Source organism: Pogona vitticeps, chromosome 5 (assembly GCF_051106095.1).
Source record: "Pogona vitticeps strain Pit_001003342236 chromosome 5, PviZW2.1, whole genome shotgun sequence".
Taxonomy (NCBI): Eukaryota; Metazoa; Chordata; class Lepidosauria; order Squamata; family Agamidae; genus Pogona; species Pogona vitticeps.
In genome coordinates, this window is record NC_135787.1 from 138,758,563 (window position 1) to 138,779,534 (window position 20,972).

Sequence of the window (20,972 nt, forward strand, 5' to 3'; positions counted from 1 at the left end):
GTTACCCAAGGTTGGGAACCGCTAATCTACAGCAATTTGCAAGTGTCTCTAGGTGCATAAAGCATTTCAAACATATAATGACACATAAATGAACTTAATGGAAACCATTTTATAGATATTTTTACTGTTAGCAGAAAGTACTCTGAATTTACCATTTCTTTTAAGTAAGTTGCTAAATAAAAATAATTTAATTGTACAAATATTTAAAATAAAATTATAAATGCATACTCAGGTCGATTACACAGTCTGGTTGCACTTTTGATACCACCTCCGCAGGTTCTGCTACATGGACTGTAAGGTCCCCAGGATCCCCATTCTCCATCCACAGGAAGCTTTTCTATTTCTTTGTTTACACATATCCCATGGCGGCAATGCTGGTCAACAAACAAAACACAACAGAACCACAACTTAAAAAATAATTATGTAGACACAGGATCTGATAGCCAAAAGCAGAAACTGGACCTGATATGAAGGAACATTAAATCCATGTTGAGATTATTGGGTAAGTGAAAAAAATATCTGATGTTTTTATGTTCCACATACTACTACCAATTCAAGAACCTGGAAAGATGGTTCCAATGTGGTACGAAGTTTTTAATATGGGCTCAGTCTTTCATTTATGTGTCAAATGAAAATGTTCAGCAATCCAGAATAAAGAAAGCTATTCTTAGCAGCTTTCATACAGGACATCAGAACAGCTGGCAGTAAAAGTGTCCTGGTTTTCTTGATCATACTTTCTGTGACCATAGTCAAGGTCCTCACTACAGCCAATTTGTCACACTATACCCTTGCTCATCCTGGCATGGGTGAACCCAGGGAGGAGTCAGATATGGTGAAGACTATGGACCTTGACTGGAATTATATCACTTCCACACACTACCATCCATTCAGACTGGGCAGTGCTTCCAGGGAGTTAAAACAAAAATTCACTAGGCACTGAGAGGCAGGATGTCTCCCTTGGAAGGGTACAGCTGCCACCACAGCCAGACTAACCCTGAAGGTTATGGTAGCTTGGTCAAGGCAAGACCTGGTTTTAGTACCACAAACCCTTTAAACCAAACATCCAGACAGCTGTTTGAAAATATATTTTTATTTTATTTAAAAAAAAAGGGGGGGGAGTAAGAGGACAAAAGGAACACATTACAAAAAGTTACAAAAAAGCTTCCCAGAATACTGGAGCAAAATACAGAGACAGTCTTAAGGCCATTCAAGAGAAACACACCAGAAAACAACAAAAGCTAAACTAGACTACCTAATGCACCTTAGCAGAACAGTAGCATAGATCTGGGACATGCATAAAGTATATCCTTCCTAGCATGGCTTCAAAGAGCAGCAAATAAATAGTAAATGAGCAAAGCACTTTCTCCTTAGAGATAGGCTAGGCTATGTAATCTGTTTTTCTAATCCCTTTTATACATTAAATAAACTATTCCAGGCCTGTTGTAATCAACATCTTAACGCACCTTCCTCCCCTCTTCCTTTCTCACAGCTTTAATTGTCATGATTCTGGGGAAGGAAGCAAGCAGGCATTTAATATTCCATTTGATAAAAGAGGAGCTTAGAGATGTAAGTTCCCTCTCAGTCTTTCCTTGGAGTCCTCTTTAACAGAAGGTCAACTGAATGAGTTATTTGTCCTTTTGTTCTGCGGACCCACTAGCTCACACCTTTACAGCCAGTTTTCCCAATTACTCACACAGAAGCCTCAAAGCTTCGATTTATTTATTTATTTAAAATATTTTTACCTTGCTTTTCTCCTTGAAAAGGACTCAAAGTAGCTTACAACATTGAAAAACAATATTTAAAGCTGAAAACAATCAATATACAATAGAGGTTTACATTATTAAAAGACAATATTTAAAGCTAAGAACAATGAGCATAAAGAGAGACACCTGCCAATCAGTTTCCAGGCACAATTCAAAGTGCTGGTTAAATAGCCTGGGTCCAACCTATTCAAATGCCATATTTGCCAATATGAGCAGGCTCAGGTGTTAATATCACCAGAAGAGGCCTTTCTCTCTGTTTCACCACCTTCACTTTCTAGAAGGCTCAGGGATAACTGGAGCCAAAGAAACTCAGTAAGAGAATTAGATGAAGGGCAAAGCCATTCCTATATCGCCCATCTCTGATGTATTTATTTGTATGCTTATTTATTACATTTATATCCTGTCTGTCAACCCTCAAGTGGCAAAAGAACTCTGATTTTAAAGGCAAGTTAAAAGTACGTACTCTTTAAAAGCAGAAATGATCATTGAAATGGAATTGCTCCCCTTACATGCTTGTTTAGAGGAACACACAAAGGGAATAAAGTAAATACACCTTTCCGTGAACATTCTTCTGTGGGAACCAAACCAAATCTCTAGCCACTTCACCACACTGGCTCCCATATTTGATGTAATTTGCAAGCACTAGTTGGCAGACTCATCCCTATCTATGGAAATAATGGCCAGGATCCGGTTGTGGAAGGACGGAAGTTCCTGACAGTGGCAGCTTGTTGCTAATTAAAGAGTCCCTGCTTTGATTTTTGGGCTGCAAACAACATCTCATTTACATCAGACACATGCACCCTGAAACTAAAGCAGGGACTATTTAATTAGCTGTAATCTACCACTGCTGGTAATGTCATTCTGTTCGCAAACGGCAGAACTACACAACACCATTTGTACCATTGACAGTGGCACACTGGATTTCTTTTAATAAACAGACTTCATAGTCAGAATCTGGTAGCAAGTATAGAACAAATAACAACCAAATATATGTAATTTCTCTCAATGAAAAACAGACATAGAAAAAAGTTTCTATGTCATAACACATGAGGGTGAATTTTGAAATAAAAAGAGGAGAGGAAAGTTTTACATTTGCATTAAAAGAGGTTTTCCGAAGTATCTGAAGTTATACATAAACACAGCAGTACATGACAATTTTTTACACACAACTGGAACAATGCATGTTCACATATGGGATTTAATAGCTTATTCAATAAATATGTATCAGTTTTTTATTACTGTAGAGCAATCCAACAGAAAAACAAGATGAAGTCACTGCAGAAAAAGTATGTACCAGACCTATGCCTGATGTTCTCCTGAAGTACTTCCTTCAACCTATAGATAATTTATTTAATTTTACACTTAAGAAGATATGTATGGAAAATTAATAATCTGTAGAAATCATGAATGCAAAGGAGAGCCCAAACAATTAAGGAAAGGAATAAGGGGAAAAACCACTTTTTCCTTAGCTACCATCACTGTCAACTTAATACTGCCATTTGCTGTGGGAATTACTGAAGCAAGTACCCATTACGCATTTTTTAAAATTAACTTCACAATAAAATACCTTATAAAGTGTTTACTACTCTAACTAATGTGCATATACATTTCCCACAGTAATTTCTTGTCATAAATCACCTGCTGTCATTTGTTCTCGCTGCAAGGAGAATGCAGCTGTAGGAACCTGTCCAGGCTTTAAAACCAGCTGTAGAAGGCATACACTCAAGTGCCTCAGAGTACAAGAAGATCAATATTTTCTAAATTAACAATTGGTTTCTAGATATGACTGGTCCACAACAGAGATACAGGAATGAAACTGCCCCTTGATGGGTTCAGCCAAAAACCTGTCCTCTAGATCAGAGGTCCCCAATCCCCGGTCCGCGGCCCGGTGCCAGTCCATGGCCTGAGCCAGACCGGGCTGCAGAGACAGACCTCCCACCCCCTTGCACGCACTCACCCCTGCACAGCTGATTTGCGCATGCACGCACACTCCAACACACCCATGCGAGTGCTGTGCTGCCATTTGCGCCTGCACACAGGAACGTGCACACCTGCACAAGCACCACCATCTGCCCATGTGCGTGTGTGCACACGCCCGCACAAGTGCTGCACTGCCATTTGTGCATGTGCACAAGAGCATGTGCACCCATACAAGTGCTGCACCTCTTTACCCCAGCTTTTGGACATGAATGATAGATGTGAGATAGTGTTATGTCCCTGTAGTGAAGTTAAGCAATTAATTATGATGCCAACAAAACTTTGGACAGTGATAAAAAGAAATGTGAAAGCTTACCATTCCATGGCCACATTCTGTACCATCAGCCAGCGGCATGTGCTGTGTACGGCAACCTTTGTGAATGCCTTCTGCACTTGTGCACCATAAACGTTTGCATTGTTTCTGTCAAACAAACAGAATCTTCCTTGTCACGTGAATAACAACAATTTGTCATCCAAATACAGGGGCAATATGCCACACTGAAGCACAGGCTTAGTTTTCAATTAACATCAGGAAAACACAAAACAAGGACCATGTTTTTGAGGTGCTTGTCACTCGAGGCCTCACTAATATTAACAATCTTAAATAACTTACCATGTAAGGGCATATTTGTGACCCAGGACCAAACATAAGTTCGCATTGTTTGTTTACATCATACAGGGAACCAGGCAACTGAGACTGAAAATCATAGATTTTTCCATTTGGTATATCTAGTAGGCATTCCCCATAACCAGTGCTGTAACACATTTCAACAAACAGAATTCTCTTATAAGATACCTTGCTTTTCAACTGAACTAATTTTGCAAATAGATTTTGGAATGAGTTCATCTGACACAACATCCTACAGAGTGATCAGTGGAGTCCACTGCACTTTCGTTAATGTACAGATTATACCTGACGAAAACTATACGCATATTTCAAACTGAATAGTCATATCCTGAAATACTATTTTACAATGAATATGTCAAACATCAAGTTTGTATAAAACTTGATCTCATGCATGCACATAAAAATAGCTTTTAAAAAATAAATGGCATAAAAATCAAATTAGATAAATATTCATTGTTTCAGGAAACTGCTAAATCATACTTACTCTAAAAATTCAGTAATATATTTCTGACTGCATTTTGACCATGTCCATGGATGTGAATGGTAGTTTAAAGTAGGGGCCATTACATGATACTGATGTTTCATTCCAACCTCTTTACATTTAAAACTATCGTCATGAGGAACATTAAACCTAATAGGAAAAAATGCAATAAGTTTTATTTTACTTCCTTCTATTAACAAAATTAAACTGATATGCAAATTGCTACAAAGGCATTTGGATAATATGTAGACATTTGCGGTTTATTTCTAGAACTTGTCTATGACACATTACACTGAACCAAAGTATAAAATGGAATTAGCATCTAAACTATTTCAGAATCTAAGCTAATGCTTTATGTAACCATGGTGCCAGAATATCAAGAAAAATATCTCAACACAAATAGTTTCTGGGGTGAGAGTAAAAAAAAAAATGAAGGGAAGTTGTAACTCTTGGCTATTATAGAAGATTCATACTTTAATTAATTTCAAAATATGCCTATTTTCCTCTAGATTATTTTAAACTGAAGAGAGGGCAGCTGGCTGGATAGCTCAGTGAGTGCAGCCAGAGCTTATGAGTTCAATCCCCCACTGTGCATCTCAGAAGAGCCAGCCTGTGTGGCCTTGAAGAAGCTGCCCGGTCCCAGGGTGTCCTCAGAAGAAGGGAATGGCAAACCGCTTCTGAGTACTCTCTATCTAGAAAACCTGAGAAGGGTCACCATAAATCAGAATTAACTTGATAGCACACAATTATTATTATTAGAAGAGAGGGAAGCATGTAGCATCAGGCACGTCATGTGCACATTGGGACATTCTAAACCTCCCAACCCTGATTTTTGTCCTAGTAAATTTGTTTGATGGAAGAAGGAATATTTTTTTTTCAAAACAGAGCCCCGCATGCTTGCTTCAGAGAAAAAAGTTTACCTGCACAAGATATGTATGATATCATACATAGTTTAACCCCAACAGATTGAGCTAGGATATGGATGAGCTCATTCATATTCAAGCTATTCTGCAGTTTTAATCTACTCTACACTTAGTTTCTCACCTACTTTTCATAATACAGGGCTGCTGTAAGAATTCAACATGCTACTGTAGTCTGAACATTCAAAGTAGCCATATAAATGCTAGGTATTAATGTGGAAGTACAGCTCTTGCTTGGAAAAGCATGTTTTCACCAAAAGTAAGAATGGATAGCAGTGCGAAAACTGCTGTTGTTACCCTATGTAAAGCAAGTATGAAGATTTGTGTTGTAGAAAAGACATACTTACACATGCCCGAGTTCATGCGCTATTGTAAAAGCAGCACTTAATCCATTTTCTTCACTAATAGAACAGCTACGCAGTGGATCACACATTGTACCCAATTCAGCTAAACCTAGAAAATTGAATTCATTATCTAAATCTGAAAAATATTATATGCCAGTAATGTTGTCTAGTCAAACTAATACAGGCCTAGAAATGCGCTCCAAATATTTATTATAAAACATATCTAAATGTTTATCTCCAGAAGCTTAGTCCTGGAAGTTTTATAAATCAAGATAAATTATATGATTTCCTCCCATTGTGCCTTAAAATATTCATTGTGAAATTACAATTCAGTATTCACTTCTTATGTGCACACAATCTGCAACACAATATTTCTACTTCAACTTACCTAAGGTATCACATTTTTCTCTAGCTCTGCAGATATCTTCCCTTAAAGAAACAAAAGTTTTCTATCAACATATTACTGTTTAAAAATAAGATTTAAAAACACTCTAGACACTTATGCCTAATATGCTGCCATAATCATAATCAAAATCCTTTCATCAGCTGAACTTCACTCTGTTTAGGTCTTGGAAATGTCAGGTTTTCTAAAAGTCAAGTGCAAAATGTTGCCCCATTTGCTTAGCATAAGTTGTCCTTTGCCTTGGGATCAGGATGATGAACTGTGATCGTAAAACATATCTATTTAAAACCATCACTAAAACTAAAACTATTTAAAACCATCACCAAAACTAGCATGTTCCTATACCGGATACAGGTGTAATATTAATTGCTTCAAACTAACATCAAGAAAACAAAGTGATAACAGAATCATGTATTCCTTTCAAACTCTCCTTCTCTCATTTAAAAATTCCCTTGTTCTTCTTCACCCTAACTTACTGTTATGTCTGGCCACATAAACTATAGTTTATGCAAATATTCAGGTAACTGGATATAACCCCATAGCATTTTTATATACCCAAAAATACTGAATAATAAGGACAAATGCTGCTTCATTATTTCCCATACTGTACCTAGTGATAAGAACAGCAGTATCATGATGTGAAGGATGAGTATCATCCAGAATGTTTTGTGTTTGTTGCCATATACAGAAATTGCGAAGAGTTGTAGCTGCATTAAAACTGATAGCTGGTCCATCCTGTACATAAGTTGTGAAGACAAAATAGACAAGGCAAAAGCAATAATCTTGTACACATATTATACCTACAGCATGGTTAACCCTTTCGAAAAGTTTATAACTGAGGAATTCTGAGCCAGTAGATTACCACAAAACCTGGATGACTATAAGAATCAAACACAGCCTCCATTAACTATTAATGAAAACAGTAACTTCAATCAGGGTGAACAGCTATATCACAATTTAAACAGCCAAGCCAACCTTTTAGACTTAAAATGTATATACAAAATATTTTAGGAAAACAGCTGTAACCCTATCTTTGTACTAGGAGACCTTGTGGGACAGTGGTTAAACCACTGTACTGCAGCCAAAACTGTGCTCACGACCTGGGGCTCAAGGATGACTCAGCCTTCTATCCTTCTGAGGTTGGTAAAATGAGTACCCAGCTTGCTGGGGGGGGGGGCAATGTGTAGCCTGCATAATTAACTTGTAAACTGTCCAGAGAGTGCTTGAAGCACTATTTTTTGCTTTTGCTACTTAGTAAGTGCTATTTATAAACTTACAGATATGAACAGGAGTCCACCTCTAGGCTTCTTCTGTCACAGAAAATGAAACTATGAATCCAGCCCATACTTACTGGAATAAAAACTCAGCTGTGGTTCAGTACTGGACTATGTATAAAACCTAAATGAGAGCAGCTTGCTCAGGTCACATTTGTGTATAACTTCTGAAAGAATATTTGCTTAAATTTTTTAACTAACATTGTTAGATTTCAAAAGTATTAACATTTTAAATTACATGTCAAAACCTAATATTGTAACAAGCTATTTTTACTCATTGAACTGTATGTTATTTCTTACCTGTTCACTGTGAACTACAATTAATTTTACAATCACGATATTTATTTGATTTCCTATACTTGCATCTTTGTAAATTGTAGCAACCTTTAAAAAAAGCCAACATGTTAATAAGCTGTTATATATTGCCTTTACTCCTAATGGAAAGATATAAAATAATGCAGATTCATATAATTTTATATTTTTAATCCACTTACATTGCAAATGCTGTCCTGCTGTACTGATATAAATATAGTGAGCAAAATCTTGCTGGCATAGTTATGCCAGTGTAAACCAGATACACAGTAGGTGTCAGAAATAATCAATTTAAATTAATAGGAATTATTACCCCCTCCCTCCGTTTGAAGTTCTGGGACTTCTCAGGGCTCCCTTTTGCCTTTGGGAGTCTGGCTGGGAGGGGCCTTTAAGCACCAAAATCACTGCTGGATTATCACCACTGGAACTGCAACCATGGGCAGAAATTCTATGGGTTTGTTTTTTTTTAACTTTTAAAGCTTTGTCATTGCTCCCTGGTCTCAAATCTCCAAACGGAAGTCCCATGGAGCCTTGGGACCTCAATGGGAGAGATAGAAAGGTTTCAATTAATTTAAATTAATTAATTATATCTGGTGCCCACATCTGGTTTATGCCAGTTTTAACTACACCAACAGGATTTTGCCCATTATGCTGTTAAGTACTACAAATAACATAAGACTAAAAATTCTCAAATAAATATTGCTTTCTGGAGGTTAAGAGATTTGAATCAACTGTGGGATCCAACAAATTACTTCAAAACCAGGAATACACAGGAGGGGAAATCTGTCTGTTTACCAGGTATTTAGCTCTTTATATATCAATAACAAATCTTTGAACATGGGTAGGTATCTAAAGCCAGCATGGGAGCTGTATATTCAGCAAGTGCTCAATATACAAACTGGTTGTCCACTAGCCTAATCTGTGGCTAAGAGATTTGTAGGACAAGATCTGGCACAGCACACATTCATAGCATATATAAACATACATGGATCAGCATTCTCCTCCCTGAATTTCTAAAGCATTTTCCCCTGTGAAAGCACAAGAAACACACATAATTTGCCCTGAATTATTCCTCAAAAGCTAGTAAAATTCTTGTCAGCCCAAACTAGAACGGTGTTGAATAAATGTTAAGCAAAGCTGGCAGTATAAGGACAGAACACTGGCACAAGTCTCACTTGGAAGAGTTGTTTTTGACCACAACTCCCAGAATACCCCAATATTTTCCCATGCTCTGTTCTGTTCCATTTCTACTCAGTCCTATGACTTGCAAAGGTCACCACCACAAGGTACCACATCAGAATAATTATCTACTCTTCTCCTTGCTTGAAGAAGAGTGGGGTGGATAATTCTCATACTCATTCCCAGGTTTCAAGATACAATGCAACATTCTGATGCACATCTCTGTCCTCTGCCCACAAAGGAGTAGAAGTTGCCATTTTGAAGGGTAAAAAAACAACAACATATGCCTGAAGTCCCTCAAGCTCCCAAAACTAGTTTTTCAGATCTTGGTCATAATTCTGGCAGATGCAGTCTGAATGATACAAAATTGCTTAAAACAATAACAGGTACCCTGGAACAATTATTTGGGCTGCATAGTGACTGTTCCAGACTGACAGGGTTAATGCCCTTGAAATGCAAATAAATTTTGGATTCTGCTATAATGCAGGTGTACTTACTATTGACATTAACGTTAACACATAATGCTGCAAGTTCCGTCCATGGTGCTGAACCATTCTGGCATCAGCTGTCACCATCACCTCTACATATCTTGGATAGGAAAGGAAACGTTTTCTTCGGGAATGTGAATTGTTTACATCATTTTCTACAGACAGGTTTTTAGAAGCATATTCTAGAACGGTATGCTCTTCAACAACATTTAATTTTTTCACCAGGCTTTCTTCATATGGAAAGAATAAAGTGCTTTTCTTTGGCTCTTCTGCAAAAGAGAATGAATATGACATCACACATACATACTACAAGACACCCTAACCCTTAACACATTTTTTTTTTTGAACTCAACATAGAATTTGTAGAATTGTGTAGGAAGCAGTTTGTCTTGGAGAAGTCACGTGTTGCTGAATGCACTCTAAGAAAATACAGTACCTTCCCCAGTACCCTTTATAATTTATCTTAAAGAAAAGGAGGGAAAGTTCCTTAGCAGCATAACTCAAAATTCTTAACAGAGGTTCTTATCTTTGCTGCCAACTGAAGCATGAGCACAGCACAAATGTAGTTCTTGTTCTCCAACTGATTTGTGCTGTTGAGTAGAGTTAATGGCATATCCCCATCTCTACTGTTGAGGAATCAGGTGGTTCTTGTTCTAATTGAATTTTCTCATTGGAAGAAAATTTACAGAATGATCACAGATGGGCAACATGTAGCCATACATACAGCCCTTGTGTGCCTTTTAGGAGGTGTGGGTGGAAATTCTGCCATGTTTTGTGGAGGCCTAGAACTCTGGGGAGTCCCATATACTATTTATGTATTTGTTTATTTAAAAAAATGGCCACTTAGATTGCAAGGACATATTTTCAGTAAAGCAACAAAAGCTCTTCAAAAGTATTGGGTACATGTTTTCCAAAAGATGTATCCTTGCCTTCAAAAATATTTTAAAAGGGAGAGGTTAGAATTAGCAAAGATTGGCACTGGAAACCAAAGTCAAAATCATCCATACTATATGAAAGAAAGCAGTCAAGAAAGACAGGGACAAAAATCTACTTTAAAATGTCATATTGGAGGAGAGCCTTACAGGTACCACAGCCGACAGAAAGGCAGAAAATATGAGGCAGCTCCTCTGAATAAATGAAGCCATAGCTTTTTCAAAGCCTTTCACAGCAGGGATCTGATGGTTGTTGTGGGTTTTTCGGACTCTTTGGCCGTGTTCTGAAGGATGTTTTTCCTAGCATTTTGCCAGTCTCTGTGGCCAGCATCTTCAGAGGACTGGAGTCAGAACTGCAAGACTTGAGCAGACATTATAGAAAAGACGATATTGCTGGGAGGGGGGCAGTAGAAAGAGAGAACAGCCTAACATGAGATGCTGTTAGTTTGTAAGATCTGAGCAGAACTGTTAATGATATACATTTTGGAAGTCATTAACTCATATAGCTGTCATACATCCGAAGTGATTTGTCTAGCAGCAAGATAGGTAGAACGGTTAAAACTTTGACAGGATATAGGCACCAAAGCTCTGCTAACATTTATGTATTTGATGTTTATACCAACCATCTAACCTAATGGTTACTCTGGGCAGGCCCCAGCCACAAAGCAAATAACAGTAATTTTGTAGGTTAAATGAGTGAGCTTCTGAATACTGGCTCTCTATTCTTTAAAAATATTTTTACAACCAGACAAAGAACCCCTTTCCCAGTACCAATGCCTGTTTGGTTTGGAAGGAGTTAAAAAGTTCTCCTCCTGAGAGTCAATTAACTGAAGACTTGTGCCTCAGAAATCCTGAGAAAATGTTTACTGAAACCGGGGCTGGGAGAAACTGCTCTGTGTTTTTGTAATGCAACAAAACTTTGAATACAAATGTATTCAAATGTATTGAATACAAAATGTATGTTAATTCTCTGGAGATACATGGCAAAATGTCCCCCTTTCTGGAGGACTGTCATTCCATTCCTTTCTTTAAAGCAAGCTTGAGTGTGTGTGATTTTGATTCCTCAAAGAAACTCTGTCTGTTTCTGTGACCTTTCATTGCCCTTCAAACATTTAGATTTCTGGGCTGCAAAGCTGCAACAATTTCAGCCCCTACAGTCTGGATTTTAAAGAAAAGCACATAGGATCAACTTTTCTCTTTCAAGATATGTAATATCTGCTTTTTCAATTTATTTGATCTGTTTTAAATCTGGGGACATGTAAGGTTCCTTGTTTCTTTAGGAGGAAGCAATCTTACTTTTAAAAAAATCATTAACTGAAAATTTGGCACAGACCAAGAGAAGACTGTCTGCTACATCTGTGCCAAATTTAGTGCTGATCCAAAGTCCAGTTTCAAAGTTATAATTTTTTGTTTAGGCTGCACCCATTTTCAGAATTGCCTCATAGAATGTTGATCTGCTGTGCTGCACAAGAACACCACTGTACTCTCCTGCAATGATAATCTTAGCCTGACATGGTATTACATTATCTTCCCTGAAACCATTACACACGTGTCTCTAGTGCTCCAGTGCTTTAGCACTTTGTACTTATTCCTTAACTTGTAAAGAGCAAAAATAATATCATCTAAAAGAACGCAAACTATAAAAGTGAAGTCTTCTCTCAATATGTATTGAAATACACATGCTGGTTTTTGTTTTTTAATGTATGGACAACTTTATTCTCAAAGTCCATTATGGATTTTGACTACTTATACAATTTGACCAAAATTATAGTTACACTACTGAGTGGACACCAGGAGGCAGTAAAGGACAGGGAAGCAGATGTTTTCAAGGGAGGTAGCAAGGAGTAACACCTCAAGGGGAGTGGGAGAAAGCCATGAGATTGAATATATCATTACATCAGTTCTATGCAATGTCAGCTGGAATATTCACAAAGATGTCACAGCTTCCAAAAAACTCAGTGAAGCATGTCTGTTCAGATGCATAATATGGAGTTCAAGCATATCACAACTGCTCTAACACAAGGAATGAAACAACTTATTCATTTCTAAGTTCTTTTGTAACTACCACCCCCACACAATGAAAAACAAGTCTTTATTTTTAAATTAATTACCTCTCTTCTTATCAGTAGTCAGACTTTGAGAATAACTAACATTAAAGAATATTGAGAAATCATATTGGATCGATACTGCATTTAGATATTGGCTAAATTGTGTAGTAAATCACACTAGAGTAGGCCCACTGAATCAATTGGGATTTAGTGAGTCATCTCTTCCATAAGTTTCATTGATTCAAATGGGCCTACTCTAGCTGAGAGTTACTATGCTAAACTAAGTAAAAAAGTAAGCCCATATGAATCATTTAATCTTATGGAGGAGTTGATTTACCAATACCCAGAACACTTCCCACTAGGGAAGCACACATTCTGAATTGGAAATAGAATATGCAGTTAAATAAAAGTTAATGTAGGTCTCTGAATTTTGTATAAAGGGCCTCAATTTTATCTTAAATACATTTGTGTATTTAGTAGAACTTGGGTATTTTCCCCAGAAATAGCACAATATAAATTGAAATAACATACATATTCAATTGGATTCTGACTGACTGATCTACAGGATTTGGGCCTAACAACTTGATTTAGGCAAGAAACACTGTCTTCTTGACAATGGTGTGTTCACTTCTTAACCATATAGACTATATATAAACTAAAATCATTTTTTTAAAAAGAATACTGAATGGTGAAATTGCACTACCCTTTTTGAGGTAAATCATCATCATGTGTCGTCAAGTCAATTGAGACTTATGGAGACCTTTTAATGAAATAATCCTGCACATAAAAAATGGCTGAAAATTCAAAAGCGAAGACTAACACCCCCCCCCCAAAGCAAGCTGCCTTCCTCTCTCTCTCCCTCTTGCTTCACACTCTCCTCAAAATACTTCCAAGGAAACAACTAGCTGCATTCTGCATCGTTCACACTTTTCTGAATATTCTCATTCTGTATGCAAGCCTTATGCAGCGCACTTGGCAGTAATACCCCTCTCAAAAATATATTCAGTCTAATTAAAAGAAATGGTGGCCAACTACCCTGTTTCCCCTAAAATAATCTAAAAATAAGCCCTGGTATGATTTTTTCAAGATGCTCGTAATATAAGCCCTACCCCCAAAATAAGCCCCACTTAATTGAAACCCTGCCCTCCACCATTGTGCAGCAACCAGAAGAAGATGGCATGACTGTATTTGAATAAATGTAGATTGTTGTACATGAAAAAATTAAAACATCCCCCGAAAATAAGCCCTAATGTGTTTTTCGGAGCAAAAATTAACATAAGACCCTGTCTTATTTTCAGAGAGAGACTGTAGCATATGTGAAACAAGAAAAATGGTTTGTCACTTCTGCTGTTACCACTCATATAAACAATTATTATTGCTCCTCAAGATGATGTCCATTTTTTAAATGCAGTGTCAGGTCATCTAATTAAGAATCACACTAGATTCCACAACACAGGAATGACTGGGAATTGCTTGTGCCATTCCTGGGAAATAATGGACACTGTTCTCTAGCAAAACAAACATGGGAAAAAGTATTTTGGCTTTATCTGATGCTTGAACAGCCAAGAGTCAACACACACCTCCAGACTGCAAAGCCTTCTTAATGAAAAGAAGCCACACACTATGAGATGAAAATGAAGGAAGAAACTGCCAGCTCACATCTTCCAATTAAATTTCAAAAGCCAACCATTAACTTTCCAACCTTGTTCTGCAACCAAGCTCTGCTTGGTATTCTCCATACATGTTCTATGACGGACAATGCAAAATAAAAAGCAAGCTCTACTCCAACTGTAAGAACAGCATACCAATGATACTGCAGCGTTTCAAAAGGAACTTTTAAAGCACCTACAGATGAAAGATGTTTGCCAAATTTCTGAATGTTTGGTAGCGACTCTTATTGTCTATGCAGGTAGAACAGATGGTAATTGGAAACAATTACTACAGACATATGGAAAGATAAGGTTCAGATTGTTTTATACAGTGAAATCGGTACACCCTTTCTGTTTTGATAATCTACATGAAACACAACTTTTTGATGGGTATAGTTTTTGGACAGCAATATCTTTGAGCAAAGTGCTTCTCTGGTGCTGTTTATGTGGCCCTTGGTAACAGCAGAGTTCCCTGCCCTATTTTTTAAAAAATGATACAACAACACTCCTGGAAGCCTCTAGGAGCAGAAATCCACCTTTGAGATGGGCTGCAGTGAATAGCTGCAGTGTTTACTGGACTACCATCCACATTTCATTTTTTGAAACTGGAATGGATCATGATTGTAGACAATTCTGGTGGGCTTTTCCTCCTACTCTATTTGATGGTCCCCAGACTTTCTAGAGCAGAAATTTGGTCCTCAGACCTACTAAAGTTGTCCACTTCTGCTGTATTACACTGTTCTAGCAAATCTATGGAAGAATCAGACCAAAGCAGCTGTGTTTTAGTAATTAGCTTCTCCCAGATGATGGCACCACTAGCAGATCAACTTACATCAGAAAAGACACTAAGGAAATATCAACAGTTTGGACATAGACATTTAATTATAATTCCTTCTCCCATGGTAAACCAAGGAAATACAGATTGTGAGTAAAATTGTGGAACTGTTTAACAAAGAAGTCACAGTGTATCACTGACATTCAAAATTCAAGATTCTTCGCCAAAAAGAATATTAATTAAAGATGTGAACAATCAATGAGACTTTGTAGCAAAGAAGCACTCTCTGTTTTCAACTATCAGTTGTAGCATTTTGCTCCATATCACTAACATACATCCTGTGTTAAACACAAGCAAACTTCGACAAAAAATACTAACATCACCAGAGAAAAATGCTAAAACATTATTTTTAACACTGTTCTATTTCTAGTACAGGAATTAATGTACCATGAATCACTAACTGTTCAAAGCGTAGCCATACCTGAAGTTTCACAAGGTTTATAGGAATTCTGATCAGGATCTCTCACAAATTCTTCATGTCTGTATATAAGATGTGGTTTGTTATGATCATCTTCATATTCATCTTCATCTGCCATTACCAAAGGTTCCAAAAAATATTCACCATCACGGGATCTAAATGTGCCCATCTGAAAGCAAGAAAGATGTTCACTAAAACTGAGCAAGAGGGAAGCTTCATTGAAAGGGAACCCAAACACTAGGCCAGAACGAGATTATTAAAAGAAGTACATTCTGGTGGATTAAGATTAGAGATGGAGGTATTCATATTCGTACACAAATATCCCTGCACTGCTGAACTTAACAAAGGTCCAACCCCTGGGGCTGGACCATCCACTCAAGCAACCAGCGGCAGCCTCATTCATCTTTCCAATCGCTCCCGGAACACCACTCTCCTCCCGCTCAGCTAGCCACTCCAGGCAGGGGAAGAGAGGACAAGTCTCCTTGCAGGGCTACTGGCCAGACCCTCCTTAAATCCAGCTGTGCAGGGATATCAGATACAAAACTAACTCTTTCAGATTATAGCTCCCAGAATATCCAATGGACCATTTTGACTAGGATATTCTGGGAGCTATAGCTCAAATAAAACAACACTTCCTACTTCTGAGAGTCTACTTACTTTACCAACTCCCATTTGTCTGCTTCATTCTCTAGAGGTGGGTCACACTCTAAGACAGAAAATGTCACAGGTTTGGACTAAAAGAACACTCTGGCGAGCAATCCATTAACATCTAAGTATGTGACTTGAACATTTCACTAAATGTACAAGGGGCTAACAGTTGTATCTACCATCCACAAAAGCCACTAATGGAGCAAGGTAATCAAAATTCAGATAAAGCAGGTTGAACAAATTTTACAAGAAACCTACATGAACACTTAGGGGGAATGGCACATGAGCATTAGTGCTTATATAATTGATAAATGGGTCTGACATTTCATCAAAATGAGAAGTTTAATTCCATTAAGTGAATGCACCTGCTCCACTAGTGCAGTTTGCCAAATACAGTATTAGCCTACTAAGTTGACAGTGATCAGTTAGACAATTGCAAGGCGATTGCCATTCTAACTGACTATGTGTAATCACAAGACATTTAGGCAGCAAACTTGAATTTTAATTATGAAACAATGAGACAAAGCCCAATGACTGATATAAAATAATCTACTGAATTGTTATTTCACCAGTTTCTCTATAAATCATTTACTACATGGCCACCACATGTGAAAATATGAACCAATTTCCCTGCACCCCTTACAATATATAAAACAACGAATCTGCATGACAAGGAGGTTTTGTGACCGCCATTTTGCTTTGCAAAACAGTGATTCCTATGGGGGAATTTCGCTGGATGATGATTTGGTCCGTGCTTCGCGGACCGTTTTTTCGCAAGACAACAATTTTTACAGCTGATAGTCAGCTTTGCAAAATGGCTTCCCTAGGGGCGATCTTCACAAAACGGGTGTTTTCAGGCCTATTTTTCGCAAGACAGCGATTTAAATCAGCTGATCGGCGCTTCGCAAAGCGGCTTCCCTATGGGCGATTTTCGCTGGATGATGATGATTTTTCCTCATTGGAACACATTAAATGGGTTTCAATGCATTCCAATGGGGAAACGCTTTTCGCAAGATGAAGTTTTCACAAGACAGTGATTTCAGTAGCATGAATTAACATCGTCTTGTGGGGCATCACTGTACTATCTTTGGTGGCAATGTAAATACCAGCTTTAGAGGACAGATTTTCTTCTCTGGGAGGCAGCAAAGGATGATGTTTCACACCTTCTCTTATCCTAGTAGTTATAAACTCATTCAGGTGATGGTACTAGTATTTTTAAAATCTGTGCATTAATGTATTATTTGGCATACTGATATACCTTCAATCAAACCTATCGTTCTGATGTTCTGCATGACCTCTTTGTAGAACCCATTATCATTTTACAGCCTGCCCATTCAGGTTAACTCAGAAGTAAGTTCTACAGTGACTTCAGTAGGTACTTTGCTTACAGATTTACTTTCTCCAAAAACCTGGAAAACTGCAGAATATAACAGCGACATTTTTTAATTCTGCAATTTATGTGAAACAAACTCCAGAAAAGTATCCATAGTAGGCTGCTATGCATTTTGGCAGAGTTCAGCCTCCAGGGGCAGATGTAAGTACTGGTAATTGAAAGATGGTTCTTGGGGAATCATCAGCCATTGTGTAACAAGCCCCAGATAAGAGTGTCATATGGCTGACTAATAATAAATATTTTGCCAAAGTAAGCTAAAGGGAGATTTGAACAATGTCTCGTGGTCTCTGATCAGGACTGCAGAGGAGAAAACCTACAGAGCCAAACAAAAATTCAGCCAGTGACAATATATTACTTTACCTCCAGGCAAGAAATGGAAAATGAATGCATGAAGAAGATATTTCAGAAACAAATGAATACACCAACAGAGATGGCTTCATTCTGAAGAGATATATGCTAGTATTGGCCATCCAATATCTTCAGTATTTCAAGAGTGTTATAACTAGAAAATGTAAACAATATCCAAAGATTCAACAACAACAATCTTAAACTGCAGAGCTGGAAGGAACTCTATGGACCATCATGTCCAGCCCGTCATGGACACACAGTGGGGAATAAAACTCATAACCTCTGGCTCTGCAATCAGATATCCAAACCACTGAGCTTACCCATAAGTCCTTGAAAATTTAAACACTGTCAAGAAACGAACAGGGCAACCATTAGCCAACTTCTCCAAAAAATAAATAAATCACATACTCTTTTTTAAAAGTACCAGATTCATACTATCTGTGCAGTAATACATAGTAAACCTTTTCAGTTACTGGGGTGCAAAATAAGCACAGGCCATAAGGCATGTTATAGTACATAGGGATCCATGTAATAACCATGAGTAACTGAGTCTTTCTGGGCCACAACCGAACAATTATTAACATCATAAATTATCTACAGACATGGTCACTTCCCTATAATCGTGTACAACATTATTAGGTCTTCAGCAGCTAAATTATGCAATTCCAGTTGACAGATACAGAAATATGACATTCCACTGCAGACTCAGAAATGTCGAATACAGACATAGAAAGGTTTCAAGAAGTCAGGAAGGTAAAAATCGATTCTGAATTGAAATTGCTACTGATTCCATTGATCAACAGTATCCTCTTTGATAATAAATGATTAAACACAATTTTAGAAAAAATTAGAAGAATCCTCTTCCATGCATTGATACATAAATAAATACTTGGTCACTTATGTAAAGTATAATTCTCTCTCAAAGATGAACATCACTAGTATCTGATGGTAGGAGAATGCCAGGAGTCAGGCACCTTGATGACTGATGCAGCTATAAGTCATAATGTTAACAAGAACAGACAAAAACAAAACAAAATTTAAATAAGAAAAATTTATGAAAAATCATTTTTAAAAAACATTTAAATCATATTTTAAATCAATTTGATTTAAACCAAATCCATCCTGCCATGTGGGTGCAATTATTAGTATTCAAAAACTTCCTCTATCTGTTCCTTGGTTTTGCCAACTTCTGTGTAATCCTCTACAATGGAAACTGCAGGACAGAAATCTTCAATTACCAAAAATCATCTCCGTCAGTAACATCATTCAGTGGCAGTTAACATTTTCTTCTCTCCTGTGGCTCCCATAGCTTCCACATGATGAAAAGAGATTACATGGCAGTCAGAACATCAATGGGACAGGAGGAGGAAGTTTTTAATTACTAAAAAATCAGTACTAAATGATTAATAGCTACAGTAGTAATGGCAATGGAGGTGATCCTACAGTCATTTTAGCTCATTTGACCCCATAATAATGAATGTTCTATTGAACAATCATTCCTTCAGCAAGTGAGAATCATTAATTAATTCTAATGAGAATTAGGACTGATCAGTATAAAAAGATCAAATGCTTAGGAATGGACTTTATCTATCTTAACTATACATAGCAGAACAACATCCATAACATCTGGACCTATGGAGAAACGAGGTAATATCTGGCCACAAAATTATTCTAATTACAGACAGATGATGTATCAGCATTCTTGAATCTGTCAAGAGTAACATTCCAAAGAGGCTTTTTGCTTCTGTAGCAGCTACATTGGGGAATAGGACTTCTCTCTCTCTTTCTCCAATAAAGCTTGCCTTGGAACAAAGTCTAAATAAAGTTGCATTATAGAATACTGGAAAAAAAAATCCTACACATTGCTTACTGGTGTCTTCTATTCTGCATTTCTTAATCAACTTGGTTAACAACTGAGTTAAATAATAATTTATTTATTTATTTATTGGACTTATATACCGCCCCATAGCGCTACAAGCACTCTATGTTTTACTTCTTACTGTATATTCTTGACTGGTCTATATTTGAGAGTCCACTTTGATCCATCTGCAGCCAGTAAAATACTTAGTAGACCTGGTTGTTCAGGTCTGTAGGAAGCTAAAATTGACCAATGAAGTGAAAGTTAGGGAAAAAAAACCTTAGAAAAATATGTTTGCATCTCTAGAATGATTTATAAATTATACCTGCCTGAAAATAATCACATTTTATATTCAGATTTCACTGTTTCTAGCCCCAGTTTTTGTTTAGCATTTTGAAACCTATGGGTAAAAATATCAGTTGTTCCCCATTGTTCCTTTAAGATTGCTGTAATCCTTACCTCAGAAAGTACTACAATGTACTGCATGGCTATATCATAACTTCAGGAAGAACTTCTAGTTGTGTCACATACTTTGTTTTCTCAAGAAGCGCTTACTAGCCCATTTTAGAAGTACTGTACTAATCAAGGAGTCCTCTTACATTTCCTTTGTACTAAAACAAATTTCATACACGATAAATACTTTGATGGAAGAAATTGCTATTTGCCCTTATGAATATCCACACATCTTAGGGTGAAGTACTTTCCATATGGAAATTTTATCCTATCTGAAACAAATCTTAGTACATAAACAACTGGCCTATTAGTACACATTTACAGTACCTGAATATTGAGGAATATTATTCATGCACATGAATAAGTATTCCCTAATGGATAGAAGTAATTCAGAGAAATTCAGAGAAGGAAAAGGAACAACAAGTAAGTTTGCCGTTGGGAGTTCAAAATAAAGCAGGGCAAAGGCTAATAGAGTTTTGTCAAGAGAACAAGCTGGTCATCACAAACACTCTTTTCCAACAACACTAGAGGTGACTCTACACATGGAAATCACCAGATGGGCAATACCGAAATCATATTGATTATATTCTCTGCAGCCAAAGATGGAGAAGCTCTATACAG

General features: G+C 37.3%; 1 protein-coding gene across 3 annotated transcripts in view; it reads right to left on the reverse strand.

Annotated features, from left to right (window-relative positions):
- ADAMTS20 (ADAM metallopeptidase with thrombospondin type 1 motif 20) overlaps positions 1-20,972 on the reverse strand; it is an 81,337-nt gene that overhangs the window by 50,341 nt on the left and 10,024 nt on the right. For 2 of the 3 annotated variants that reach the window (XM_020799464.3, XM_073000455.2), the window contains exons 3-12: positions 15,655-15,820; positions 9,779-10,038; positions 8,091-8,174; positions 7,127-7,251; positions 6,502-6,542; positions 6,117-6,222; positions 4,853-4,999; positions 4,354-4,495; positions 4,057-4,161; positions 229-374 (exon numbers count right to left, since the gene is read on the reverse strand). In XM_020799464.3, the coding sequence (XP_020655123.3) occupies positions 229-374; positions 4,057-4,161; positions 4,354-4,495; positions 4,853-4,999; positions 6,117-6,222; positions 6,502-6,542; positions 7,127-7,251; positions 8,091-8,174; positions 9,779-10,038; positions 15,655-15,820 (1,322 nt within the window). The remainder of the gene's footprint in view (positions 1-228; positions 375-4,056; positions 4,162-4,353; positions 4,496-4,852; positions 5,000-6,116; positions 6,223-6,501; positions 6,543-7,126; positions 7,252-8,090; positions 8,175-9,778; positions 10,039-15,654; positions 15,821-20,972) is intronic. The other variant, XM_073000456.2, reaches the window with a different exon arrangement.